We start from the raw sequence: 27,702 nt of genomic DNA, 5'->3' as shown, positions 1-27,702 counted from the left end.
TGAAATGTACTATACTAAGTTATTTTTTGGTTCCTTATAATTTGGCTATCATTCATTATTTCTTATTCCTGAAGCTGCTGGAAAGTAATCACTTCTGAGACACTGAATTTTGTGTATGTACATAAAAATTCTTTTTGATATCATATGTGAAGGTTTTTTTTGTGTTTTCTTCTCTTTCTCCCATTTTGCAGTTACAGTATTTTGGATCCTGAGATATTCTCATTAAACAATTCTGGCACTGTATTGGCAAGGAAAGCTGCAGATGATAACACAGGAAAACCAACTCCTTCTCTCCCTGAAAAGTCAGAAGACACTGAAACCCAAACCTGTAAGAATTTTTATTGGTGCACAACTGAAATCAGTTTCAACTTAACTTTTTGTTTCTCTTGATTTCTGGCTCTCTTGACCTCCATCATTAGTTGTCCACATCACCTTTGGAAAAACAGTCAGTCATGCCAAGACATAGAAGACATTTCTAGGTTTCCTCCTATTGTCATCTATGTTTTTTGGCATAACTAGTATAACAGAAGTCATAGTAAGTCATGTGGCATAGCTAATAATTCTGAGCATTTTTTAATCTATTAATAAATATGTTACATTTTATCAATTAGTTATTCTTTATCCTGTAATTTATTAGTAAGTTTGTAAGTTTAAAAAAGAATAATGATACTAGCTTTAGGTTTGCAGATACCAGACTACCTACACATATTAAATTGATAATATTCCGAATGATTCTGAATGCATTGATAATTTCTTTCAGTTTCTGAGGTTTGTAACTGATTGGTAGTTTCCTTTACATTTCCTAGCAGGTTGAAATTTCCCTGGGTCATTCTGTAAGTAGTTTTAAAGTTATAGACTGGAGCTTATTATTATCTTTCAAATTATAAGTAGAATTTAATTTTCCTTCTCTACTGCTTTCTCCCCAGTGTTTCCCTCTGTCAGAAGCTACCTCAGGAACAATTTATTTTCTACCACTTTTAATTTCTCTGTCTTTCACATTTAACATTTATTATTATTCTAGCTATTTTTAATCCATGAGATTCCAACAGGAGCCAAAGGGCTCCTATCTGTGGATAATTGTGAAATGCAGGATTTTGATTTCCTCAGATCTCAGTGGTAGTGTACAAGTCAGCACAAAGTCTTCATAGGCTCCAGAAGTTCAACAAGTAATCACAGGCCTGGTCTTTTCAATATCTCTTCAGGGATGCATTCTTGCTGTGGCAGTAAACATCGAATTTCTCCTCTATTTCCATGTAGGGCTTCCTTAGGTAAAATCAGCTGTCCTCTTTGCCTTCTCCAAGGAGCTGTGACAAAAACTAGCACTTGAATTTCTCTGTCTCACTGGTTCTCTTTGTAGCAGACTACTTTTACAGAAACACCTTTGCCTTGATGCTTACCAGTGACTGAGACACACTGAAATTGGCTGAAACCTGATAAAAGTCCTCTTTACTATCTCCTAGCATTTGCAACAGTTGTGCTTAAAAGAATAATGTGAAATGTGCAGTTTGTCATAGAGTTCAAGTATTATATAGGAATTAGCTTCTGCATAAACCTCTAGTTCAGATATTACCATATTCCACTACCATGAACCTTTGCCTTTCCCCTTGGGGGATATTTGATAGTGAATTAAATAATGAAGAAATTCTACACATACCACAGAATTTATCAGAAATCCTCCTTTCTACCTAGTATCTACTGTAAGAGGACTCTGTTTAAGAAAGATTCTTGCAAGCTTGCCAAGAGATTTCTTGTCGTGGTGATTTCTTCCTAGAACTTAAATGAGGATTGTGGTTTGACTTTGAGGCTGAAAGCTATTTGGTACACACTAGTATTTTGCTCAGACTCGCTTTCATTCCTAAGAAAAAGCATCTTGTATTTTAAATATCATAACCTTACAGACACGATAATCTTAACATTGGCATTTCCTAACATGTAAGCATTTAGCTGCTACAGGAAAATCCTAGCTGATTTTTTTTTTTTTTTTTTTTTTTGTGAGAACTTCAACTCAATTTTAGCAGGGAGCTTTTTGTTTTCAGCTACAGGTAAATCTCCTAAAACCAGAAATAAACAGAGTCAAACTCCTCGAAGTCGAACAAAGACCAACAAACAGGACCAGGTTCCATCAAATGCCCTTTTACTGAAGCATTTTACAAGCATCTTCTTGCATTTGAAAAGAGCAGTGGTAAGATGTGGTTGGTTTCTTATTGAACTATATATTACTAAGTAGTATTAATTACTAAGTATTAGTAATTAATGCATTAAGCATATCTGGCAATACTTACTACTTTTTAAATGAAAAAACCTCAGGAAATTAAAAGAAAATTCACTGTTTAAAAGTAATGTTTTCTCATCTTCTGAAAAATATCCAAGTACAATGTATGAAATGTCAGCCATATCACCTATCATAATATATATTCTATCAGACATTCAGTAATCTATGTAATTGTTCTATTTTTCAATCCACCTTTGTAACTTTCCTTCTCATGTTTGTTAAATTTTTTCTGCAAATACTTGCAGATTTAACTTTCTCTTTACAGGTCTTAGTGAATCTCACACTAGAAACAGGAGAACCAGTGGCTGAAGGGAAATGCAGACTAACTGCTCTTCCCATAAAACCTTCTAAACCCAAGTAAAAGCACACCTATAGGTGGTGTGAATTAATTTTTATTTCTTATTCTCACACCAAAACCTGCAATTAAATTCACTTATAAATTAGTCCTTCTGTGAAATGGTAAAAATTAAGGTTTTGTAATGCCTAGACTGTAATTCTGAAAGATTATTTATGCCTAAGTTTTTCAATAAAAGAATGAAGCTTTTAATTTCTGCCTTTCCAAGGTATAGTTATATTTTGAATGGTATACACAGGTTCTTGCTCACCGTGGTGGCCACTGGACATTGCTTCAAAATGCTTGTCGAGATCTTTGGAGCTATACTCAAGAATTTCAAGTGATTGCTAACCAGTCGCATTCCCATATGGGTGCATTTTCCATCACCTGGGATCTTCTTTGCAACACCATCTGGTTGCCATTTTATTTTGCATCAGACATGATCATTGATATGATAATTGACCTACAAGCAAGCAGGTCTCTTAAGGTAAAAATTATTCTATTCAGACAACTCTTGATTATCAAATTTTCACTAGAGAGAGTTTTCTCTTTCTTGCATTACATTCTGGTATCTTCAAGTTATTCTCTGTAACAAGTTTTTTTGATGACAGTAGTTTCTGATCTCTGTAATTGATTTGTCCTAAAAGCACATTTGAAAATAACAGGTGTAATAATGTTTCTTGACTGTAGATTGTGGATCCCGAAGGAGAGTTTTGCATTCCCAGTTGTTTAGGAGGCATTGCGGATGAGAATGGTGGTTCTGCTCTTCACCCCCAGCCTCCCATGGATGATGTGAATGTGGTTGATCTGAGATGGATATGCAATCTGGTTCTTAAAACAATAGAATTGTTGTATCACATGAAGAAGTGGGAAGCACTGGTGCACATAGCTGTACGATTTAACATATTTACACAGTAAGTTATACCAGCTCTAAAAAAACCTTAAAAAGTTAATGTTATATAGTTTATTATACCATTATATTACTTAATTACTACACTCTGGTTTTTTTTCCAGTGAGAGGTTCACAGAACAAGTGAGTCCACTCCTGGTGTATGCTCAGAGGCAGCTGCTGGAGAGGATACAGCAGTTCAGTGGCTCAGACAGCCATGAATCTCATTTCACAAAATATCTGTCTGATGATGCACAAAAGGTGAAACACAGATTTCTTTTTGGGACACTGACTCTAATGTGAGCTAAATGTGGAGAAGCACTTTCACTGATTAGCTTAATATGCTTTCTGATATGTTCCCAAATAGTCATTTATAACAAATTAATGAACATAATTGATGGAAGTGCATGACAAGGCTTGTATGACATGATTCCAAGAGCAGGAGGAGACCCAGAGGACATTTTTTCCATGCACAACATGCCCATTCCGTATTATAAGCCTAAATCTAATTTCATGTTATTTCTTGATGCCACTCTTTTAACCTTAAAATATTTATTGGGATATTGCTTTGCTTCTGCATTGGAACACTGCTCCAAAAGTTAATAAAGTTGAGTTAAAACAAACTCTGACAATGCCAATTAAAAACTTTAAAAAACTTGGTTAGCACAAAAAAACCCCAAAGCAGCTCAGCAAGTTCCTCTCATTAAAAGCTGTGGCTCTATCTGTTCTATTCACTTAACAGTGCCAGCTGGAAATTTTTCATTGAATTAGCTATTAGAAATTAATTTCACTTTTTTTTTAATGTAAAGTTTATTTCTAAGAAGTTTTGCTGAAGTCAGTCTAACTGTGGATATTTTTAGGATATTTCTATCACTAAAGTAAAAGAGGACTTGAAGGAGAGGAGGGGGACGTGGGATTTGGAGTACCAAAGAGGTTTTTTCTGACCATGAACATGGACATGGGATTCAGGAGCCATGGCCTTGCCACAGCACAGCAATGCCCGGGGTCTGCAGGGACTCTGAAGGCGCCCGTGGCTCGCAAGGGCAGCTCAGGAGCTCTGTGTTCTCTGTTTCCTGCTGGCTCTCTTTGGCCCAGCCATTCAAACCTGGTCCTTTGTCTGTAGAAGGGCACCACAGCATAGTGGTACCCTCATAGTGCTGGTAACTGAGCTGTGGAAAAGTAATCATAGTTTAGAAAGACAGTTTGCAGATTAAAGACTAGTGTTAGCTAATAGTAATAAGGATTTCAGGTAAGAAATTTGGAGTTTATGGTTACATTTCTTAATTAAATGCCATTCAGAAAATTCTAGAACTAGTTCTGTTGGTCCTTCTGCTTCTGAAGTGGTGTAACTACATTAGCAAAATAAAAAGTCTTTTGCGGATTAGTCCTTTATAGAAGTCTGGAAGTTTGCTTCTTTACCAGAGTTAGGCTGCTGTTGTTACTTGCTTAGAGCTATTTTGTACCTCTGTATTTAGCATTCCATTGTGTTTCCCAGGCAACATGTCCTTTAGGCATGCTTAGTGACAGGTTCTGTGCAAGCATGCATTCATTTGGAGAAAAAAAAGGTGGAATATTTGCACAACATCAAGGAGTTGCTAATGATTATGGCAAATACCAAGTAAGAGACAAGAGACAAGTTTTAAGAGACAAATTTTAGTGCAGTAACTTCGAAACACTTACATGCAATATTTAGGTGTGAATGTTTCACCTCTTACTGACAAAAGTACTAGTTATGGGCCACTGGTGTCTTTCTTAATTAGTCCTCTTTTGTTTTGTCATGTGACTGTGTATATAGATATTTAACTGTAAGAACTAAATGTCATTTTTTCTTAATACTATTCAGTTCTTATGAAACAAATCCTGCTTTTTAGATGAGATGCAGAAACTACATAGGGTACAAATTACAGCTGCCTGTTGCTCGTTCTGCCAGTGAAGGGGTTTTTCCTGGACGCTTTTTCAATCCTCCAACAAATTCTACAGGTCAGAGCACAATTTAGTATTGTGTGTTCTCTTTTCTCCCAGAGTTTTGTCTTTGTTTCATACTGAATTGTTTTTATAAATTCTGTTTCCATTCTTTATCATAGTCTTCCACTTCTCCTACAATTTGTATTTTATTATAAACTGAGCTTTGTCTTCAAATTAGTGTTCTTGATATTTTGGATGTATTGTAATGTTGTCAAGATCTTTCAGAATATATTCAGACTATGTCTGAAAGCAGAGAAAAGCAGGTGCCAGATAACCTACAGCCTGTTAGGCAGCATGGGGGTCTTGGTCCAGCTTTGTTTTGTTATTTTTGGATATCCAGCAATATACTCCTAAGTTAGTGTGAATAGCACTGTTATTAACAGAATAAATGTTCCTGGTGGTTAATAGTTTGCTTTAATTCATAAAGCAACAGGAAAAAAAGGGGAATATTTTAATATACTTTAGTTTTGACATTATGAAAATGTTCAAATATGTTTTACAGTCTGATTTACTAACATTATTTATTTACATATTACAATTTTTTTCTCCGTAATTATTAATTAGCTTTAGATCACAATCAAGCAAAAGCCCTAGTTTCTGTGCCTCTTGATGTGAATGACACACTGAAATGTTTTAAAGAAACTCTAGAAAAATCTAAATATCAAAGCAGAGCACTGAGACACAGCAGGAAACTACTTTCATTATTTCTTGCACACACACAAGGTGAGTGCTTCATTGAAGTGTTTTGCCCTTAATAAAGTGTATATGCAGTTAAAATAGCAAACATTGAAAGGAACAGATTTTTCTAAATTCAAGTTTTAGGTACTGACAATTAGAAAAAATATAGAATATGAAGTTAAATTTGAAGTTCTATAAGCACAAGCTCTAAGCCTTATTTCCTATGATTTGTCTAATAGTTGAATGAAACTTTTTTTTTCCATGCAGCTGTGTCACCTGTCTGTCTGCAGCTATACCTCTGTCAGAGGACTGACTGGTAGCTCTTCCCAAGTTTATTTTCATTAACAGAGCACATACCCTTTGGTTACACTGACCAATGAATTTTGTCCAATAAGTTTAATTAGGAGACACACAGAATTAGAGCATAGGAAACTAAATGGAGACGGGGTACACAGAAATTTTATATTAGTTTGATTAACATGTTTTGGAAATATTTGGGGTGCTAGAAATACAGCAAACTGATCATATAAACAACTGATATTATCATATAAATAAATTGATCGTGTAAATCACTTTTCCTATCTAGAAAATACTGGAAGAGCAATCAGCAGTCATATCTCTTCAAGCAGGAAGCTGAAATTTAGCGTGGTAGATGAAGTGATATTTCTACCGACGCCGTGTGACCTTTCTCAAGAAAAATATAATTTCTCCAGTATGGTTGAGGGTAGACCAATACCAAAGTCGCACCTTTCAGTAATTACATCTTCCTATGAAAAAACAATAGGTAATTTTTTTCATAAATTTCTGCTTGCAGATAAAAAGTAACAACATTCTGCCTATCTATGTTTATGTATGTTTATTCCATTGGTATTTTTCCTCTGTCAGACAGCTGTAACTGTCCCAAGGCTGGTTTCTAGGAAAGTACAACCTTCTTCCTCTTAATTGAGGAAATCTGCATTAGATCCTAAAGAAGCCGCTGGTTGGTTCATAATTGTTATGGTTATCTCATTTTATGAATAAGCATTACTTCAGTGGTGTTATGCTGATTAATCCCCAATTCAGAATTTGATATAATGTTTAGGAGGTTCATTTTAATTCCATGACAGTTTTTTTTTTTTTTTCCTAGCAAACAGACTTTAGATTCTGTGTATTTCGATATGTGACTCAGTTACTTGGTTTCCATCTTACATTCTGGTATGGCTTTATTCATACAGTCACAGCTCCTGATTTTGCTGTATGGCTAAACAGGTCAAGTGTAGTAGCTCTAAGTGGTTTTATTTCCAGCAAAGGTTCCAAAAATGTGTCTGTGAGTGTGTTTCTGTGCTGTACGCAGGCAGAGTTGTTTAGCAGGGCCAGTGACCTGCTTTCCAGTTTATCTTGTGGACAGGAAGAAATTTGAGAGGCCTGACAAAACAAAAATACAAAAGACTATGTAAACAGGTTCATACAATATTCATGCATTGAATTACATGTGAATTCTTGTCTACTCATGCCAAATTTGTTCAAGGTTCTGTAACCTTTTTAATGATATGATGTTTTGTTATTTTTAATTGATGAAAAATAAATTACAGGAATCCTTGAAATGAGCAGCCAGAGAGACCTCAAGGTACAGGCTCTACATGAACTTGGGAATCTTCACTTTTATGCTGGAAATAAAAGGTACATAGTTACTGGATTAAAAAAGAGCACAGTTTCATTTTTTTTTAGTTGTCAGTCCTATACCTCTCAACTGTCTCATAAGTTCTTGTGCTGTCCATTAGTTCTTTCATCTAACTTACTATTAGCTGTATTTTGAGAGGGCTTTTTCCTATACATTGTTTTTTTTTCTTAGCTACCTAATTGCTGTTGAGCAAATTAATGATACATTTTTTATTTTAAAGAAGTAATGTCTATGGCTTGATGATTTAATTTGAGTCCAAATAAGTCTCTTGACCAGGAATGATATCTCTTTTGTGTTATAGAGATATCATTATAGAAAATGTTATAGAAAATGTGTTTCAGTTTTTGACCCAATCAGAATTAGTTAAATCTCAGGCAATAAAGAAAAAATGAAGCAGATCTTATCTTCCACTTGGGAAAATGTCAGCAATATGATGGTATTTTTGATGTTACAGAGCTGCTTTTAAATACTGGTGTCAATCCCTTGATGAAACACTCAACATTGCTGATGCTCTTAACACCTGGCAAGAGTTATATTTTCCAAAAGATGCTACAGACTGCTTTGCAGTTGGAAGATCAACTGATATTAGTGAGAAATTTCTTTCTCAGGCTGGAGCTTGGGGATGTTTACATGCAGCAGTCCTAGTGGCTAAGATAGCTCAGTAAGTATCATACCCATATATGTATTTCTATCCTATTTTAAACAAATTGCTCATCCAAGATGAGGCAACTTGAAATTAATTAAAAACCAATAATGAGTTGTTGTAAAAAGGACTCATCAAAAGCAGAGTAATTTTTCCTTTCAGGGAGAAATTCGCTTCTTTGGAGAAAATTGTTTTTTCCCTTTTCTAGAGTGCTTGTCTTTGATCATAAATGCAGCTGTATGTTATATGGAGAGATCATTAAAAGAAAACAAAATGACAAATAGTCATAAGTACAAGGATTTTCAGTCATATTGATTTTCAATCACAATATCACATTTTTCAAGTTAGTGCACATATTAAATATTAATGTCAGATTTACTGCCTAAAGTACTAGTTTTCTGGTGAATTAGAAGTAAATGAAATTTTATTTATTGTATAAAAATCTACCATCAATAAATATTTCCATCCAGTACTCCTTCACTGCTGGTAAAACACTGTGAATGTAATTCTGAGCTGTTCTTTAATGTATTGTACAAAATATAAATCTAGAAGTACCCAAGGCAGCATTAAATGACCTTAGAAATGCTATAACCATGAAAGGGCAGAGTTTCATCTTTGAGTAAATTGCCTTACCTGTGCAGCAGGTTGTATTAATATCACTGTAACATATAAGCCAAGGTAGCTTTGCAAGTAGTAGCATGGGTATTTCAGAATGAAGTGGCATTGCCACGCTTAGAATTAGCACCCAAAAGGAAAAGGAGTGAATTTAACTTGATTACAAAGGACATCTCTCTTAATTCAGAGCTGTGGTTCAGTCTTAGGTGAGACCAAATGCCCAGCTGCCTTTACAGGTGTTTGTGGCACCTCTTTGCTGCACTGGATACTATCCCTTTGCTGCTAATATGTCCATTCCAAATCCTGGCAGGATTTGGAGGGAGCTGTCCTCCTGGCTTCTCCCTCAGGTGGTTCTTTTGTGTTTAGACCTGACTTGGGCTGTTAAACATTTCTCTTGAGTTGCTCTTTCTACAACAACTTAATCATAGGCTATAAAATGGAGACGAAAGGATTCTAATATTGAAGTAAAGATTTCTAAGATTGTTAATCATAGGACTACCCTGCTACCGGGATGGTTTAAGGCTCTGGTGAAGTACTGTGTGGGAATCATTACATTTAGCTAGACATCTGCCATGTTAAACTTCACATGTTGGTTATCTTAGGCTTCCTTTTTAGAAAGAAATACACTTTAAAGTGTGAGTTGCCTAATCTGCTTTATAGTTTTAGATTTGTATGAGATGGAGTTTGCACTTAGACTGCCTGTGTTTCTCCTGTAAGTTTGAAGATAGTCTAGACAACTCCCTTTGTCTAGGTATGTCTTTGGTTGAAAGCTTCTTTACATGGTGTGGCTGAGCACCTATTTAAAAACAGTCAGTTGTTTTCAGTAGGAAAAACATCTAAATTGTGTTAGTATTATTATCACATTAGACTAAAAACCCAAGGATTTTAATAATTTATATTGATGGCTACATTAATATTTCTTATTATTTTTGTTGTGCTTTAGGTATATAACAACATCAAAGATACGATTAAGAACAAAATACTGCTATTTTTCTGCAATACTTTTTAAGGTAAGAATGCAATTTCAGTTCATATTCATGAAGTTAACAAATTGCTTCTAAAATGACCCTCTGTCACTTAATTATGTTAAAATAATTCTCTTCTTGTTTTGGTTGTAAAGGAAAAATGGAGATCGCAGGTAGCTGACAATTTATGCATATTACATACAATGGTTTTATTCGTTGTTTTTTAACATTATTTCTATATTATAGCCTAAAAATTATCACTTCAATAGGAGGCTAGAGTGTCTCAGAGAAAAAATACTGAAAAGGGAAGATGACTAAAACATTTGATAGTCAAATATATTTTTCTTCTCTTGAAGTATTTTGCTCAGGAAGAGCTGGATGGCATCAACAACAGCAGAATGCTGTCTTTTATATCTGTAGAGTCTTCAGAGATTGTCTTAAATTTTCAACCAAGAGCACAGACTCTTGAGAAAAAAGCAATTTTTGAATATTTTTAGCACTGAAAAATATTAGTTTGTAATATTAAAATCTGAACTCTATAAACCAGAGGATATTAAAAATGATCCTGTTTCACTCACAAATAATATAAGATCATTAAAATTAAGTTTGCAGACTTTCAGAAAAAGGACCTACAGAGAAAAAAAAAAAATGTTTCAGTTTGCTTTTAAATGGAAGTTAAGATGTCAGTTTCAAAAGTAGCACAGGAAAAACAACTGCAGGTATTCTGCCAGTTATACTCTACCGGGATTGATGATTACTCATCCCAGTGCAGCTTCAGGGAGTTATCTGGTTTCTTCCAAAACCAAGCAATGTCACTGTCTGATATCTTGTGTCATGATTGTGACTGTGAGACCTGTCCTAGGCCACATTGGAAAACTTACTAAGTTCACCAAAGAGAGAACAAGTAGAAGAAACAAAGGTAAAGGAGAATTTCACTTGCTTCTAGCACTATAATTGCTGAACAATTACAAAACAGAACAATGGTGGTTCCTCCTTTCGACAGAAATGGTAGCAAGCATTTGTTCCAGTTGTGTAACACTAGAAATAATTGTGACTTGACTGAAGTGGGTCTGATATTAATTGGGATAGAAGCAGCTTGCAGGGTGATTGTCTTGAAAAATATAATCAATTACTGTCACAGCACTGCAAGAAGTTCAAGCCGTAATTTGTTCCTTGAATTGGAAAGCTTTTATAACCTTGTTTAAATTCCACCTCTGGTGTAGGCTTTAGGCTTGTTAATATCTCTGATCTGAGTGTAAATGCAAATTTCTCTAGGATATAATTGTTAATTATACCAAGATAAACACAATTGGGAAGGAATATCCAACATCAGATACAATGTTAGCATTCTTTCCTTTTTAAGAGAGAACATTTAAATTATTTCCTTGAATTTCATATTAGTTTTTAGTTATATGATTTAGGCTGTGCTAGCTGACCTAGTTAAAGGTGGAGCTAGAGTGAAACAAGCTTTGAACTGTTGTTATAGTGAGCAGCTCTCCCAGAAATTATTAAATTTCATATTAGCTTTAAGTTAAATGATTTAAGCTGCACTAACTGATAAGCTGCACTGTCTGACCTAGTTAAAGGTGGAACTAGCTTTAAACTGGCCCTAAAGTCAGCAGCTCTCCCATAAACAATGGGAGGCATAGTGTCCTTAGACTATTTCCAGCTAGTTTATTTCTCCATCAACTTCACACATAAAACATTTTCTCTAGGAATGTATTCAATATTGTGGCTGGAAACAGCTGAATAATTAAGGCATTGATGGAGTTGTGTTTATGAAGTCATTTATGAGTTGAAGTTTATGGTGTCTCACTAATACCTGCTCACCTTTTCACAAATAATTCATTAATTCATTGTTATTACTTTCAGACCTTGTTTAGAGCTTCTCTTCCCCATCCAACATCTGACTGTGACTTTGCACAATATGAAACAAATATTCTTATTCCTGGTATTGACCTTTTCTCTGATCGCTACAGAGCTGATATCTCTACTGTAGTTGCAAGTCTGAATTTCATTATGCTTGAACTACATTCTGTGAAGCAAAATTTAATAGTAAGTATTGTTTTTATGGTCTGGAAATGATTTTAAGACACCTAGTCTTACTTTCTTGTGTGGGTGTATTTATGAGATAACCTCATTAGCAAAATACCCCTACGGCTAGGTTCTGTAGCACTTGAACAAGGTATAGCTTCCTGCATACAGGTTTTAGAAAACACAGCAAAATTTTTTATTCTGGAAGATGGCAACACATGGTTTGTTTAGCTTAGGCATTTTAGAGAAAATTTTCTAATGTATGCTACTTAAAATACACTCTACAGAAAAATACTTTAGATGCAGTATGTCCAGAATGCTTTCAGTACTTCAACTTCCAGTAGATAAAAGTCCCTTTTGGTTTCTCCTTTCCATGTTCTCTTATTCCTCTGTATTTTTATTGTTTTCATAACTTCCCTCTTATGCTGGTCATAATCCTATTTCCTCCATTTAATGTCTGACCATTTCCACTTTAATCCAGCTTCCTTCAAAGATGCAGTGCTGTACATTAGAATAAATAGATTGAATTGATTACTACTACTGAAAAAGGTGCAATACTCTCTCTTTTGTAATTTGGTCCTGTATGCACCAACAGAATTTCCTGTCAGGTGATTATTTTATGCCTCTGTAGATCAAACATGACAGAAAACTCTCCATCTGAAAAAGTAGATAGATTTTTCCAGCTTTGATGAGTTGAATCCACTTATGACAAGGTCCTGCAAGTGGCAGAGCCAGTGCCAGGAAGCGAAAAGATTGCAGGGCTGGCAGCAAGGAGGAACAAAGGTTAGGAGGTAGGGATGGAAGAGGAGTTAGACAGGAGGAGGCAGAAAGGTGTTACACTTTTTTTGTCAGCAAGTCAATTTTTGGATTGATTTCTTTTGAAACTTCAGGCTAACTGCCATTGTTGCTTTTTCCCATTCTGCATTACTGGAGTTCACTTTGTTATTTAGCTTTGTGTAACTGTCCTGGCTGTGGGAGATCCAGGAGCAGACAATTACCTGGAGACAGAAGCTCTTAACTTGACTACTTGCTTCACATGGCCATGCACATCTTTGATTCTTTCTGCGCTTTTGCCAGCAGAATATAGATCCAGTTCATGGATCATGCTCAAAGCAATTGCAGTTTTAGCTGAATGAGAGCTTCATTTCCCCTGAATGCTTATTGTGTGGGAATGTTTTGGATGGTGGGTGCTAAGTTGATTTGTCACTTAAATCAAAATACATCAAGATTCAAGTTTTATTAAAAATAAAACTTCAAAGACTAATTTTGTTGAACTACTTCAATTATCAATAGGAAACTGTATGGGTACAATTAAAACATTTGCCTCAAGCATTTGTAATCCAAATTCAGAAGTATTAAGCTACATTATGAAAACTTTAACTGAATTTGACAAAAATCTAACTATGCTGTTAGCATTTGCTAAGCTTGGGGACATTTTAAAGTGAAGAAAAATGTAAAAGCTGAACAGTAATTAAATTTTGGAAGTTCTTTCATTTTCAATAAACACATACATCTGTTAGGAAAGAATCTGCTTTTTTTGAAATATTTTATACCAATTGATCATAGAACCATAGAATGTTTAGGTTTGGAAGGGTCATTTAAAGGTCATATAGTTTCAACCTCCCATGCTGAGAGCAGGGTTGCCTCCCACTAGACCAGGTTGCTCAACACCTCATCCAGCCTGGCCTTGAACACTTGCATGGTTGGGGCATCCACAAGTTCACAGGTAACCTGCCCCAGTGTCTCACCACCCTTGCAGTAGAGAACTTCCTCCTAATATCTTACCTAAGTTGCCCTTCTTTCACTTTGTACCCATTACTTCTTGTCATATTACTACAGTTCCTGATGAAGAGTCCCTCTCCAGCTTCCCTGTAGGCCCCCTTCAGATCCTGGAAGGATATACAGTGTCTCTATACTTTAATAGAGCTCAGTTTTAAAATGTTTTTTGTTAGTTGTCCCTACAAAAAACCCTAAATTTAAAATGAATGTAAATAAATTTATCAATAAGTCTCATCACCATCCACTTTATTTTACAGCTGGTATAATTTCACTTAGTTGCACGACTTCATTGTGTTTATTTTAAAAAGCTCACAGAATTCTATTCTTCTGTTAATTGCATTGAAAAAATATGACATCAAAATGCAGATAGTTTTAGAAATCCCTTGTATCAACCTATTTCTGGTAGGTTTACTCAGTAATGATGTGAAATACCCCACCTTGAACAGAGAGAATAATTTGGACAAACTTCACTTCCTACATTGTGAATCACATACAAGGGGTTAGCTTTAGTCACCTGAAGAACTTTTTAACACGTTAATCTTTCAGAAAGCATAAGAGAAGTATTGATGGTGTGTAATGGTCAAAGCAGTAATCTTATATTATCCATATACTTTTGATATATAATTGCAATGTGTATTTCCATGGTTGTACCCTGTATGATGTTTATAGCTGCATGATCTACTATTTTGTTACAGATTTTACCTTTGTTTACATTATACCAGTATATTGTATCTGAGATTTGTAAGGACCCAGCTAAATGTATTGAAGGAAGAATCCTCAAGGTAATCACTTTCTCAAAACACATTGTATTTCAAGTAAACTTTTCAATTATTTGTTTAATGTAGTCAATTTAATATTCATATATTTCTACTATGAAAAGTAATGCTTTAAAGTTCAGTTGTTGCTTAGTGTTTCTTAGCAGTTGGTAGGGGTACTGTCTAAATGCAATTATTCTTTATATTCTCTATTTTAGTAGCATGCAGAGCTATTTAAAAAGTTTTACTGTTAATTTCCTGCATAGGCTGTTGAGTGCTTCCATAAATTCTTTCTACTGTCTTTTTAATGAAGAGGAGCTTTTCTTTCTTTGGTCCACACTTGTCACTTGTTATTTTTTATCTTGTTCCACTTTTCTTTGAAATGTTTTCTTAAGTGCAAAACATGAATGACTGTTTTTTCCCCAAATATTCACTTTTGGATGTGTTCTTACTATCATGGTAGAACAAGGTTCCATGAAATCTAGGAACAGATTTTTGTCTTTTCACTAATGTTCACCTTTTGTTGTTGTGTAAATAATTTGGGAGTTCTGGGTTTGTTTTTTTTAAAACATCTAACTATCAAGAGTTTTTAAGAGTATTAAGAGTCAAAGTTATATTGGTTTTAGATATTTTCAGGAAATGTTGATATGGGCTAGGTAGAGTATCTGAGTACTACAAGATTAATATGAGTAAAAACTATGAAAGAGATTTTTTAAGGGGCTGAGCTTGGACAGGCAGTCAAAACTCTTACCAGATGAAGCAAGTTCTTTCCCTTATTCAAGATGAAGTTTTTAAAGAATTTGCTTTTAAAGGTGAAAGACACATCTTTGAAATTATTCACTATAATATGTAAAAGATTTCTTTCCATTGAAGATCATTCTCCATCAATGTACTATTCTGGTAGCCAAATCTATTTGAACATTACCTTTAAACAGATTTTATTTTGAGAAAAAAGAATAATGAATAACATTCAAATCAGAGGCTTTGTCATTTTTTCATAGATTAAAGTACTTACAGATATAGGATTTTTTACGGGGGCCTTTCATGAGCTGTCTTTGCTTATTTCGGGAGAGAGAATTCCGTGGAAAATACCAGCAGGGTACAGATGTACTGAACAAGTGCAGGTAAACACCAGAAAAGTATGACATTGAGCTGTAACAATCCATTTTTCTTCATGAAACTGCACATACTCCATATCTGCATGTTCCTAAGGAAATCCTAAATTTCTTTCAATAAATGAATCAAATAGTAGGCTTTGAATAACATTAAAATCTCTCACTAAACAGCAGGAGCAAAAATCAATTTTGAAATGTGTGTTTTATACACTGAGTACTGCAGATATTACTGTAGAAAAAACAATGTGTGATTTCATATGCAGGCATGGAAAGTGTGGATAAAGCTGAGCTCTTGTGCCCTGGAGAGGCTGAGGGCAGCCTCAGGAGATGCTGGGCCATAATGGCTATTGCTGCCCACAGAGCCTTGAATTCACTTCACCCCACTCAAATTGATTTTCCCTTTATCTGGTCACTAATGTGCTACAAGGGTTGGAAGCTGTTAACAATTGACCTGGACTCTTGTCTTGCTGTGAGCATACCTGTGCAGGCAGATCAGGTTGTTGGGTAAGGCTCTTCTATAACCAGTCTTTCCTTGCCAAAATAAGCTAATGATTAAATCCTGGATTAATGTAATCAAGGTCTTCCTTATCTGAGTGGTGCTTTTGGGTAGGTGATGTGACAAAAGACTTCTGGACAGACCACCAGGTGAAATTCAGCATGAACAGTAGGAAATTTTTTTTTCACCAAAAGGGTTGTCAAGCATTGAACAAACTTCATGTTTGCTTCCTTTACCCTGAGTTACAGACAGTGAAGCAGAGCAAATTGAGTTTAATGAGCTGATTTGAAGGGAAATTTCCCTCTTCCCACCTTTATTAACTCATTGGTTTTATACCCATATTGTAGCACATTACTTTTGCTTTTTCCATTTTACAGGCCTCACAGAAATTTGATACCTCAAAATCTCTCATGACTGATACAAATTTGCAGGTAAAAAAACTTGAAAGAGGTAAATATTTTATGCTATACAAAAATATTTACTTCTCTGTGTAAAGAGAAAATATCCTTGTTATTATTAAAAAATCCTCTAAATAGAAGACATATTCTTCTCAATAGATTACTATTTCCTAAATTTTCAATTTTATGACTGACCTCTCAAGGGAAGGGCAGCTACCATTTTCACCATTTTTCAGATAGGAGATCTAGTGTGTACAAATCTGTGGCTTTTCTGTGCAAAACACAATAATGGAAGTATTCAGGCTTTGTTGCGATATGGTCAGGTGCTTATCCTGCTAAACATTGAGAGTGTCAGGCTTTTAATGTTATAATTTCTCTCCACCAGAGTTGTCTTCATAGACTGAACTCAGATGGGGGTTGAAGTCCATTTCTAGGGGAAAAAAATTTAAAATGGTGACTTTATAAACCAGTGTCTAAACAGTCATTTTCTGATTTTATTTAAAATCACCGAGTTATCACTAACTTCTTTTGTGTTTTTCAGTTTTAATAATTTCCTTTTATTAACCTTCTTATGGATCCATTGAGCTGATAGGGGTAAATGTTAGCAGAATGTGAAAAAGTTGTACCATTAAAGCAAATTGGTAAATTACAATCCCTACCTTTTTCCCTCCACTTCTCTCTCTTGTTTACAGTAAGCTTGTGTGTCTCCTACAACAGTTGCTATTACAGAATGGAAATGAGAAGTGTATCTTGACAGCTTTTGATCTCACTACTTTCTGATTTATTTTGAAGTTGTGCATTATCTTTTGATTTGAACACTTCGCAGTATATGTGGTGCTGTTACTGGACTCATGATCTTGCAAATCTGTGAAGACTTTCGACTTCTACATTTATTAATCTAAAGTGAGACTATTAAACTCATGATAAAACAAGAATGCTAAAATGAATAACAAAAAGAGTCTATGAAATATGCTAGAATGATGTGATACAATAATTTTTTTCCTTTTTTAACAGCAGACTTTGAGCTGAGATTTTTGAACTACAGATTCACCTACAATGCAGAAAACTAGAATTTGCAGTAATAATAGCTATAACTTCATAGATGCACCTTGTGCTGTAAAACCAATCTCTGAGGCTGTAGCAAGTGCTACTGAGGGGTGAAGTTTGGGAAAAAACTCAACTCATTCATAATAAATGAGAATATTACTAATATTATTCATGTTAATTGTTGATTTGTGTCATTATTAATAGAAATAGAATATGTCTTAAACAAGAAAAATGTAAAATGTGCCATTTCAGATAATCCCAGTTGTTAACCTTTTTGTAGGTACTGGAAGATACATTTAATTGCAGTCTGTCTTTAACAGTGGCGCCACTGTGCAACCCACAAATGATGAATAAATTAACCTTAGCCAAAATACATCTCATCATTTGTCTTTCTGCCACAATAAATAATATACCTGAAAAAGTTGAAAAATATTTATATTTTGTTGACAACGACAACTTGCCAGAGGCAAGCAAAACTACAGCATCAAATGTAAAAGGTAATTATAAGAATGGTGGAAAAGTTCGTTTATATTGTTTCAAGCTTCTTTCTTTCACTTTTAACTGCATATGAGTTAATATGTCATATTATGAACAATATTAATTTTAAATGTTGCTGAAAAAATTCAGTAATTATTGAAATAAGCAGTAGTAAGACTTGTTAAGGTTGTTTTATTATTCTTCTGCTACTAATATTATTAATTTCTTCCATTATTACTTATTTTGATGTTGAAAATCCCAGTTGTAAGTAGAGAGAAAAGTACTATGTTCTTCAAATCACTGAAAATGCTTTGGTTCTGCATTTGTACTCTGAAATTTTATCTGCAATGTATTTGGCAGTTGATGCTGATCAGGATTCAAGACAACAGGAACAAAGAGACAGAGTGGTGCGTCTTGTTGGCTGTAAAGATAAATTAAGTATGGCCATGCTGAAGGTAATTTTGATTTTTAGGAGAAAAAGATTAAGAAAATGCAGATTGATCCAAAAAGCCTTGTTAATGCCTTGACTGTAACAGAAATTATGATGAGAGAATGGTATGAAAAAAGGAGACTGTAAATTTCTGTTTCTAATTTGACTGCAGCCTTACTAGCTGTACATGAAGTGTTGACAATTTGGTGTAATTATTTTTCATTTTTGGTGCATCATTTTTCAAATGATGGGAAATATTTCCACAATCAGATCTCAGTAGGACTATTTCAGCATAAAGGGTAAAGACAATGGGATTTCAAGGTAAAATAATCTCCTTTCAGAGGGTTCCATCTGTAGAACATCAGAGACTCTTTCATGGGGCAATATGCTATACAAATAAAAAACCATTCTCTCCCATTCTTTTATGTGAAATATTTCAAATTTTTCATGTAGCTCTTTCTGGTACTTTATTTTGAAGAAAACATATCACAGCTTATTAGCTTTTTTGTTTGAAGAGGTTTTTTTAAGTTGGATTTTGTTTTGTTTAATTGTAAGCTTTATGCTTGCCAGTTTCACATCACAAGGAGACCAAAATAAAGGGCTAACATATTCTTCATTCGGAGGGGCCTTTCACTTTGGAAGTATCCACTTTTGGCCCTTTTTGCAAAAAAACAAATACCAAAAAAAGTGTGTCTGGAGAAGGGAGGATGATTTTGTATGGCAGTTGGTATAGGTCAAACGCTAGAAACTTAAAGGTTTTATTATAATTTGAAAATGACAACTCGAAAATAACTAAAATAGAAATGTTCATTGGAATTGAGTAATGATCAATTAAGAGGCATAATATATTTCTTTTATTTTTTCTTTAACTATTCTATTCTTTTGGAGGAGTTTTTATGGTTTGCTTTTTTTGTGATTTTTTTTTTTAAGGCAAGCTCTGAATTTTTATCAAAGTAATGTATTGGATGATACAAACCTTTAAATTAGTTTTTAGTTCTGCTGAAAGCTTCACAATTGAGACTTAATTTAAAATTAACTTCTTTTTACGTGTGTTTTTCATAGCTTCCTACAGATTTTTTGATCAGAAAGACTGTTAATTATAGTTGAACTTTCAGGATACATACTGCACACAAAAATGTCAAAATATAGCTAATAAAGAATGTAATACTTCTTTTGACATCTTTAATGTTTTTAATATTGTATTTATTATTTAAATTACTAAGCATAGTGAGAAGTACAGTATAAAATCATCAAGTATAGCTATTAGATAAAGAATGAGAAATTAGTGAATTGCATTGCTAAGCCTTAAAATATGGAGTTAAGCATGCATGGCTGTAGTACAGGCACAGTTAAGATGTTGCTGATTTAAACACAGTGATTCTGAAAACCTGACAAAAGCAGAATTACCCACCCCACCCCCATTTATAGAAAAGGCATATTGTTCTTAAGTTGATTTATTTCAGGATGCAGGGATAGCAGGGTACACAGAAAAAGATATTTCTAAAGAAAATTTTAGTTTCTTTACTTTTTGAAATCATAAAATGCTGTGTTCTTCTCTAGGGGATTTTATTGATAGAAGCTGAAGAAACTCTAGGCCGTCTTGTACAGGACATACAGGAAAAATATGATGGGGACATATCTCGGTATTCTGTGGAAGATTTAGAGGCTCTAATTGAGGCCAGACTTGAGCTTGCTTCTATTTCTCATCAAAGGCATCAAGCACCTCTCAGGTAAATAATACTGTGAACAACCTTGTCTTGCACAGCCTTCACCACCAGTGGTTACAAAAATAATTTCTTTGTTACTACATCAATATTGTAAATCTTAGTAGTCATCTGTAACAACTCCATTAGTATATTTACAAATGTAAGATACACTAGCATTTAGTTTTTTTATTACTGATTTATTTTCTTTTTTAAGAGATGATCAGTTATGAGGCCAGAAATTCAGTCAGCCCAGAGAAATCAGTTACAATTTCTCTGTGAGATGCTTGTGTGATAAAATGTTGTATAAAAACAAAGAAAAAGTTGTAATCTTCATGGTTTTGGGTAAAGTCTGAATGTGTTAGATCATGTGAATTCTTATGATTTTAAATTGTACAACAGAGCACTAATTAAAGTACTGAATTCTACTTTGTTCTAGAATACCATGTTTCTGCCCTAAAGGAAAATTTCTTCTTGATGTACTTATTGGTTTCAAATTAAAACATCAAAATTTTATTTTTTAAATTACAGTGATTAAAAAGCATTGAAGTAAACATTAACAGAGTAGATTTCAGCAGTATTATGTTGTTAGTCATAGTCTCTAAAGTACTGTTGTATTATCTCCATGGCTGAATTATCTCTATGTATCTGTATATATCTGCCTGACTGCTTGGTATTTTCTCCAAATTAAAATTCCCAAATTCTGTGATATTTTTTGTTTTTTGAGATTCTGATTTTCTGATTTTGAAATTTTGGAGAATTTAATGAAGTTACAACTTTAATGTTCTTGGAATATACTGGATGTACAGTATGAAATACATTAACTCTTTGACATAGAGTATGAAGTACATTAACTCTTTGTAGATGTTAAATTCCAAACATTGTTTTGGTCTTTTACCTAGGAGGATTTGTCTGTTTAGCATACCTGTAATTTTACATTCATTTGTGTAAGAAGGATGTCAGTTTAACAATGCATGATAATGAGTGTGAAGTTCTTTTTATCTAATATTTTATTGGAGGGAAAAATCTTTGAGTGCACAAATTGCTAACTGAAGGTGGAGCATACTCAGGTGTAGCATCTGCCAGACTAGATTGAGATTTGGTACAATGTAATCAGTATTTGTAACATTTGTTAGGTCTAATCTAAGTAAACACCAGAATTGCTACAATAAATCTTATAGCAGAGTAAGCATAAAAAAAAAAGAAAAAAAGAAAAAACCATAACACTTTCTTTACTGTTGAAATAGTGGTGGAGATTGAAGTGAAGTGGTAGGTGGCTCATCAGGCCAATAGATAAATCAGTCTCAATGGGATTTTTTACCCAATTAAAAAAATTTGTTTATTCTGTGACAAAACAAGCCACCTTCCTTCTCTCAGCTGAACACTCTCAAATTCAATGCCTTTTAAATAGCACAATTGCTTTTGCATTGTTATGGTACAGCAGTAAAAATAATTAACCAGGACAGGAGCTTCACAGTGCTGTATAGCCTACTGTACTGAAAACAGTAATAGTCTGCAGTGTGGCCTTTCCCCTGAGTTTTGTGTATGTTATTTTGAAAGAAAGCAGTTTCCAAAAATTCAGATATTAGGACTATAATAATTTAGCAATAATGTCATTAGGGAAGATGCAAAGGAAGAACTTGTAGGTTATTTGTGGACATTTCTCAACATGAAATATTAATCCATTTCAGTGGATTTTGAATGAGATTAATTTACTATAAATTGTCAAGGAGAAATCCACCAGTCGCTGACAGTCACCTCATCATACTTTTGAGTGTCCTGAATTTTATAAAGTCTCTATACTGGTAATCAAGGAACATCTGAAATATCATGTGTGTAATCTTAGCTTGATCCCAGGTTTGGTAAAACCTGCATTGGTAGAGTCCTCTCTCAGACATTCTCACCCAGCTGAACTGGTTCCAGTATATGCAAGACATTTCAATGCAGGACCCTTCATTTTGGCATGCAGTTTTTATCCTAGAGACTCGTTTCTGTGTTGGTTTATAACTTGTCTCAGATTGAAGAAACTTTTTTAGACTATCAAAGATTTCAATGGATGTCTAGCATTGTAGAGATCACTTTTTGTGACTCTCAAATTTTTGATGGGTTTTTGTTTAGTGGGTCTTATATATTGATAGTGGTCAGTATCAGGGAAAAAAAAACCATGAAAAAATAAAGTTACAGTTTGGTGGTTTTTAACCTATTTTGCAGTTTTATTGCACTGCCATGGAAGCTGTGATATGTCTGCCTCAGATATAAATGAAACATTTCTTCAGACAGCTGAATGTTTCCTGCCTGCCAGCCTAGAAATCAAACTTTGCATGATATTACAGAAATTCATCTTTTTTTTCTCCTTTGGTGAAATAACCTAGTGGTGAAATTGTTATAGTCAGCTGTACTTTCCTATTTTGATCATCTTGTCACTTTCTGATTCAGCTGATAAAAGGATGTGTATTTTGTCAAGGGAAATATATAGATACATCACTCTTGTTGACAGCAGAAGAGGGTCACAAAAATTTCATCAAGGGAAGCTTCTGCATTACAAGCTTCTGTCTTGCAAAAAAATGTATGCTTCAGAATAACTTTATGCATAGGACTAATCCCATTGATCTCAAGGAGACTACTTACATGGTGTCTGTCCTATAAATGTGAACTTTTTAATTACCCAAATGTGTACTTCTCTGCTTAAGTGAGTTAATTGTGACTTAAGGCATATATCAGTCTTTGGGCTTGTGGTCTATATTTTACCAAGAAAATTTATGTGTAAACATGTAGGTAAAACTAGCCTCATTTTCAATATTGCTAAATGTTGACAAGAGCAGTTAAGGCAGTGGTGCTGAGGAATTTAGGTTAGTATTTGTTAATAGCCTATATACTCCTAGCTGCTGTACCTTCTCCAAGGTATTTAAGATGTGAACCATAACATCTCAAGCAATGTTTTCTTAAAAGTCAGATCTTACTGTAATTTTAACTTTGATGCCTTGGTTTTAGGGGAGAACTCTTAAAAAAAGAAACTGGGGTACATCGTTGTGTTATCCATTTTTCTGTTTACTTTTATAAGCGAATTCTGTTTCACCTTTTCCGTTGTTAGAGAGAAACGCATCATCAAATTCAATATTGATTTATTCTGTTTTCGTTTTGTGGAATAAAACTAAGGTAAAGGGATGATGAAGGAGATTCACGAGGATTGAATTCTGAAATGTGAAAACCAAGATATTAATGGCTTTGGTTCTCATTCTTACTTTGAGGTCTATTTGTGCTGAATTGGTGTAATCCATCCAGGTCTGTATCACAAAAACAGCAAGGAGGACAGAATCAGAAATGACAGGAAGACTTTAACTGCTCTCTTATCTTAACAGGAGGTTATCCATCCTGTGGTTATACATATGTTGGCAGATTAATGTGTGTAATTTAGAAGTATAGCTCTTGTTTAGAATTCTTGGTGCAAGATCTTTGCCTTTGCAACCATTAGTCTAGAACATCTCAAAAGCTGTAAATTCACACAGACCTTGAATCTCTCTTGCATTAAAAGATCTTTGCATTGTTCTGGCAGTGTAAAAAGGTGTTAATAATTCTTTTCTATTTTTTATATGCTTCATAACAGCCAGTCTTTATGTAAGGAGAGGCTATGTAAAAAAAGCTATCATAGATAGGAACTTTGGTTATACATTTTAAACAATTAATCTGCTGAAAAAATATTTTAAGTAGTGAGCTAGGCAGACTCTCTGGTGACTTAGAATTATTAGAAAACTGTTTCTGTGGGCAGAGCACGTGGAGATTTATAAAAAGATTCCAAACAAACAACCCCCAAAACCAAACTCAAAAATGTTTTAGAGAAGATATAGGAAAGTAAAGATTTACAGACATAGAGGAAAATGTGCAATTGGGAGAAACCAATACAAAGAGACATTGATTTTGGCAATTCTCAGAATATTTTGAGTAGTGTGTTCTCTGGACAACAATTTCTAGTATGAAAAAGGTCTTCTGTCTATGATGGCTTTGCAGATGTCTCCATATCATGAAATAATTGTATTCACAAAGTCTGCTGCCGAAGATAAACATTTTTGTACATGTAATGAAAGTGGAACATTATCTGAGAGTATCTGAGTGCTTATAAAGACAGCAAAAAAAAAGAAAAAAAACCAGTAGCTCATATTTTAGGAAACCTTACAATATTTTGTGATCTAATCCCATGATTTTTTGACACATAGGGTTAAATGCTGCACCAGTCCTAATGGTGTCTGTATCTTCCAAAGGTGCTGTTCAGAGTGAACTCCAGAAAAGAATTTAGGATATGGGGCAGGGAGTACAGTAGATACAATGTCATATGATTTCTTACTGATGAGGTTTTGCCTCATCACCTTGGTGGTGTTTACTAAGATCCTGTGAGTATTTGACCATGTGGATTTAACAGGAGGCTTAATGCATAGCCAGGAAAAGTTTTAAGGAGAAAGGTATTAAGCCTGGTTGTGGATGATATAGAACTCTCCTAATATGTCTTGTGATTTTCAGTACTTCTACATCTTCTAATTTCTAAGAACTTATTCCTGAAGATAGATATGCCATGGTTGGTCTTGATCTACTGATTTGACTAGATCTAAAAATTGGACTTGACAATCTTAGAGGTTTGCCAGACAAAATGATTTAATGATTCTGTGTGTAACTGGAAATTATAATGGAGTTCTGTTTTGATTACTCCAACAGAATATGATATATTTGAGCTTATGTGCTATTGAAAAAATAATGGAATCATTGAGCTCATCAAGTCCAGCCATCAACCCAGCATCACCATTGTGACCCCTAAAACACTAAATTGTGTATCACTCAGATCCAGAAGTCTCTTAAACTCCTCCAGGCATGGTGACTCCACCATGTACCTGGGCAACCTATTCCAATGCTGACCACCCTAACAGTGAAATATTTTCAGGTTATGTCTACTATTGGCGAGACTTGCTCTCTTACTGCTCTTTTGTCACTTTCATAATGCAGTGCCTTCAAATTCAGAAAATAGTCTGAATGTAATCGTGTTTTACTGAAGCAAAAATTGGTAGCAGGTCATTTACAGCTCTGGCATAGTAAAATATGAAGTATCTATTTTAATAAAATCATAAAGTGGCAAATATAATTAGTGTTTTTAAATAATATTGCTCTACACCACAGTGTTGCTTTGGCTTTTTGTGCAATTCGACTTCTCCAAGATGCCAAAGTTTTTTGCATGGATGTGGCACATTTTCAAGAGGAAAAGGATGAAAGGGAGCATTTGGTATGTGTGGATATTTGTTTTAAACTTAGCTTTCTTTGTATATTAATCTTTTTTTTGTATTAAGTGTTGAGCGATTTTCAAAGTGTTAGAACATAGCAGTCACCTGGAGAAAAAATTATCTTTGACATGCTTTGGATACCTGCTCGCTTAAGGTGTGCTCAATGTCTGTACTCATCATTATAATTTATATGAGGTTAGGAATTACAGTTTTTATTTCTATTACTCTCAAATGGCAGCGCTGAAAATCTTTAGTTTAAAACCCCTCAACCAAAAAGGAAGTGAAAAAACCAGCTATCAGTTGAAAATCTTGTATTATTCAGTATAGGTACTTTAGATTTTCTGATTGGAAACTGAATTCTCTTGGAAAGAGCCTGATGGACCATTTTACATCATTGCTGTGGAGCAGTCTTGGACATGGAGCAAGATTTCAGCTGACTTCTGTTGTCCAACACAAGGATTCTGACCTCTGCTTTGGAAAGCCTGTTGGTCTCACACCACACAGTCACTCTTGAGTGCACAGTGAGTCAAATTGACTCACATGGACAAGCAGCACTGTTTGTGTTGCATATCAGAGGCTCCTGTCTCCCTGCACTTGCTCCTCTCTTTTTTTGGGATGGTCCTGTAGCCAGTAACTGAGCTATAGATATTTTTTTCCTCATTCGCATCAATGCAAATCAGTCACGATGATTTTTTGTATAAGTAAAATGCAGGTGATGCATTGTCCAGTGATTGCTTGCTGAAAAAAAATAGTGGAACATGGAGTGTAGAATTTTAGCAATAGAAAGAGTTTTTAGAATATATGAAGATAGAACAAGGAGTTGAGCTGGGTATTCTCACAAACACTTGTAGTACTAAATTACACTAATATTTTTGTACATTACACTAATGTTTCTAAACACTAGAAACACAAAAAACTAGAAATCAAAAACCAAAAATGTGTTTCTAGTCATTATTGTGATACCAGAAACTGATACTGATCCTCCTCTAAAATTAGACTTTTATGTGCCTCAGAAATTTGTGTAATGTTCCTGTTTCAGTGGAAAAAAATCCAAACTCTTAGAATTATTCTTCATAAAAAATATAGTATATAGATATATTTATGGAGTATCGCATAAAAAGTGTTTTACTATTCAGTGCTAAAAATTATTTTATATATATTAAAATCTAAATAATAAATGGCCTCCTGTTATCAAAAATATGTATCGAGCCTTCAAATAAATTTCTGTTTAGAATGTTGCTATCATTTGTAAGATATCTGTAATTATTTAACAAGGCCTGTTGCCTTGTTTGTAGTAAAGTATGTTACTCAGAAAGTAACATTTTTCTTGCTTTTGGGCCTTAATAGGACTCCACCACAGAAGGTGTTTCACTCCCTCCCCGTGTAACAGCACAAGGACACGTGAATGTACATTTGTGGCTGAGGTGTCGAACAGTGTTGGTGACTGCACTCATGGCACAGATACATGGTATTGGTGAAAAGAAAGGTACTACGCTTTCTTACTTTAGATTTTGGGATTATAATGGGCAAATGAGCCTATACAGTCACAATTCTTATTCATAGTTAAAAAATACTAATGTTAAGTCTGGGGCTGTATTATCACTGAACAATTATTTCTGTTAAATTCATCCAATCCAAAAAGGAAAATATACTTACGAGCACATTCTCTCCTAAAATATGAAACCAGAAAGTATTATATTAATTTTCATTTAATAGTCACTATCTTTTGATAACTGTACCTAAAAGTTTCAAATGTTCTAGTGTAATTAAGAAAGTCTGGTTGTTTCAAAAATTGCTGTTGCTGAGTACTTCTGGTTTCAAAAGTATCAAAATATTTTTTGCTTTCTATATCTCCAATACAAGAAACATCCCTACATAGCTCCTAAAAATGTTCCAAGTTATTTTTTAAGGCCTTAAGAGAGATATTGCAAAATACATTTTTTGAAGTTTGGTTATGAAGAAAATGTTTTTCATTCCTTGGTTCTATGAACAACTCTGATGCTCACTTAAGTACCAAAATCAGTTTAAGTCTCTTGCCAAATTCTTACTTAATCAGTTCTGGATAATTTCTCTGCAGGCTGTTACTATTTTGCAATTTTAACTAAAATCAGATTTTTGGATAAGTAGAACAAATCTCAAATACCTTAATATTTATTTTGGTGGCTTGCATAAAAAGCATGCATTTG

General features: G+C 34.2%; 1 protein-coding gene across 1 annotated transcript in view; it reads left to right on the top strand.

Moving 5' to 3' along the window:
* CFAP54 (cilia and flagella associated protein 54) overlaps positions 1–27,702 on the top strand; it is a 101,190-nt gene that overhangs the window by 52,270 nt on the left and 21,218 nt on the right. Inside the window, exons 35-54 of the mRNA XM_058805938.1 lie at positions 192–328; positions 2,037–2,182; positions 2,866–3,093; positions 3,297–3,520; positions 3,621–3,756; positions 5,367–5,475; positions 6,025–6,183; positions 6,725–6,922; positions 7,710–7,797; positions 8,253–8,459; positions 10,000–10,066; positions 11,894–12,076; positions 14,530–14,616; positions 15,591–15,713; positions 16,578–16,631; positions 17,926–18,142; positions 18,483–18,577; positions 20,113–20,282; positions 25,416–25,518; positions 26,864–27,002. Of these exons, the coding sequence (XP_058661921.1) occupies positions 192–328; positions 2,037–2,182; positions 2,866–3,093; positions 3,297–3,520; positions 3,621–3,756; positions 5,367–5,475; positions 6,025–6,183; positions 6,725–6,922; positions 7,710–7,797; positions 8,253–8,459; positions 10,000–10,066; positions 11,894–12,076; positions 14,530–14,616; positions 15,591–15,713; positions 16,578–16,631; positions 17,926–18,142; positions 18,483–18,577; positions 20,113–20,282; positions 25,416–25,518; positions 26,864–27,002 (2,870 nt within the window). The remainder of the gene's footprint in view (positions 1–191; positions 329–2,036; positions 2,183–2,865; positions 3,094–3,296; positions 3,521–3,620; positions 3,757–5,366; positions 5,476–6,024; positions 6,184–6,724; positions 6,923–7,709; positions 7,798–8,252; positions 8,460–9,999; positions 10,067–11,893; positions 12,077–14,529; positions 14,617–15,590; positions 15,714–16,577; positions 16,632–17,925; positions 18,143–18,482; positions 18,578–20,112; positions 20,283–25,415; positions 25,519–26,863; positions 27,003–27,702) is intronic.

This window comes from Ammospiza caudacuta, chromosome 5 (genome assembly GCF_027887145.1).
Source record: "Ammospiza caudacuta isolate bAmmCau1 chromosome 5, bAmmCau1.pri, whole genome shotgun sequence".
Classification (NCBI taxonomy): Eukaryota; Metazoa; Chordata; class Aves; order Passeriformes; family Passerellidae; genus Ammospiza; species Ammospiza caudacuta.
The sequence above is the reverse complement of the archived record's forward strand: the minus strand, read 5'-3'. Positions and strand labels throughout refer to the sequence as shown.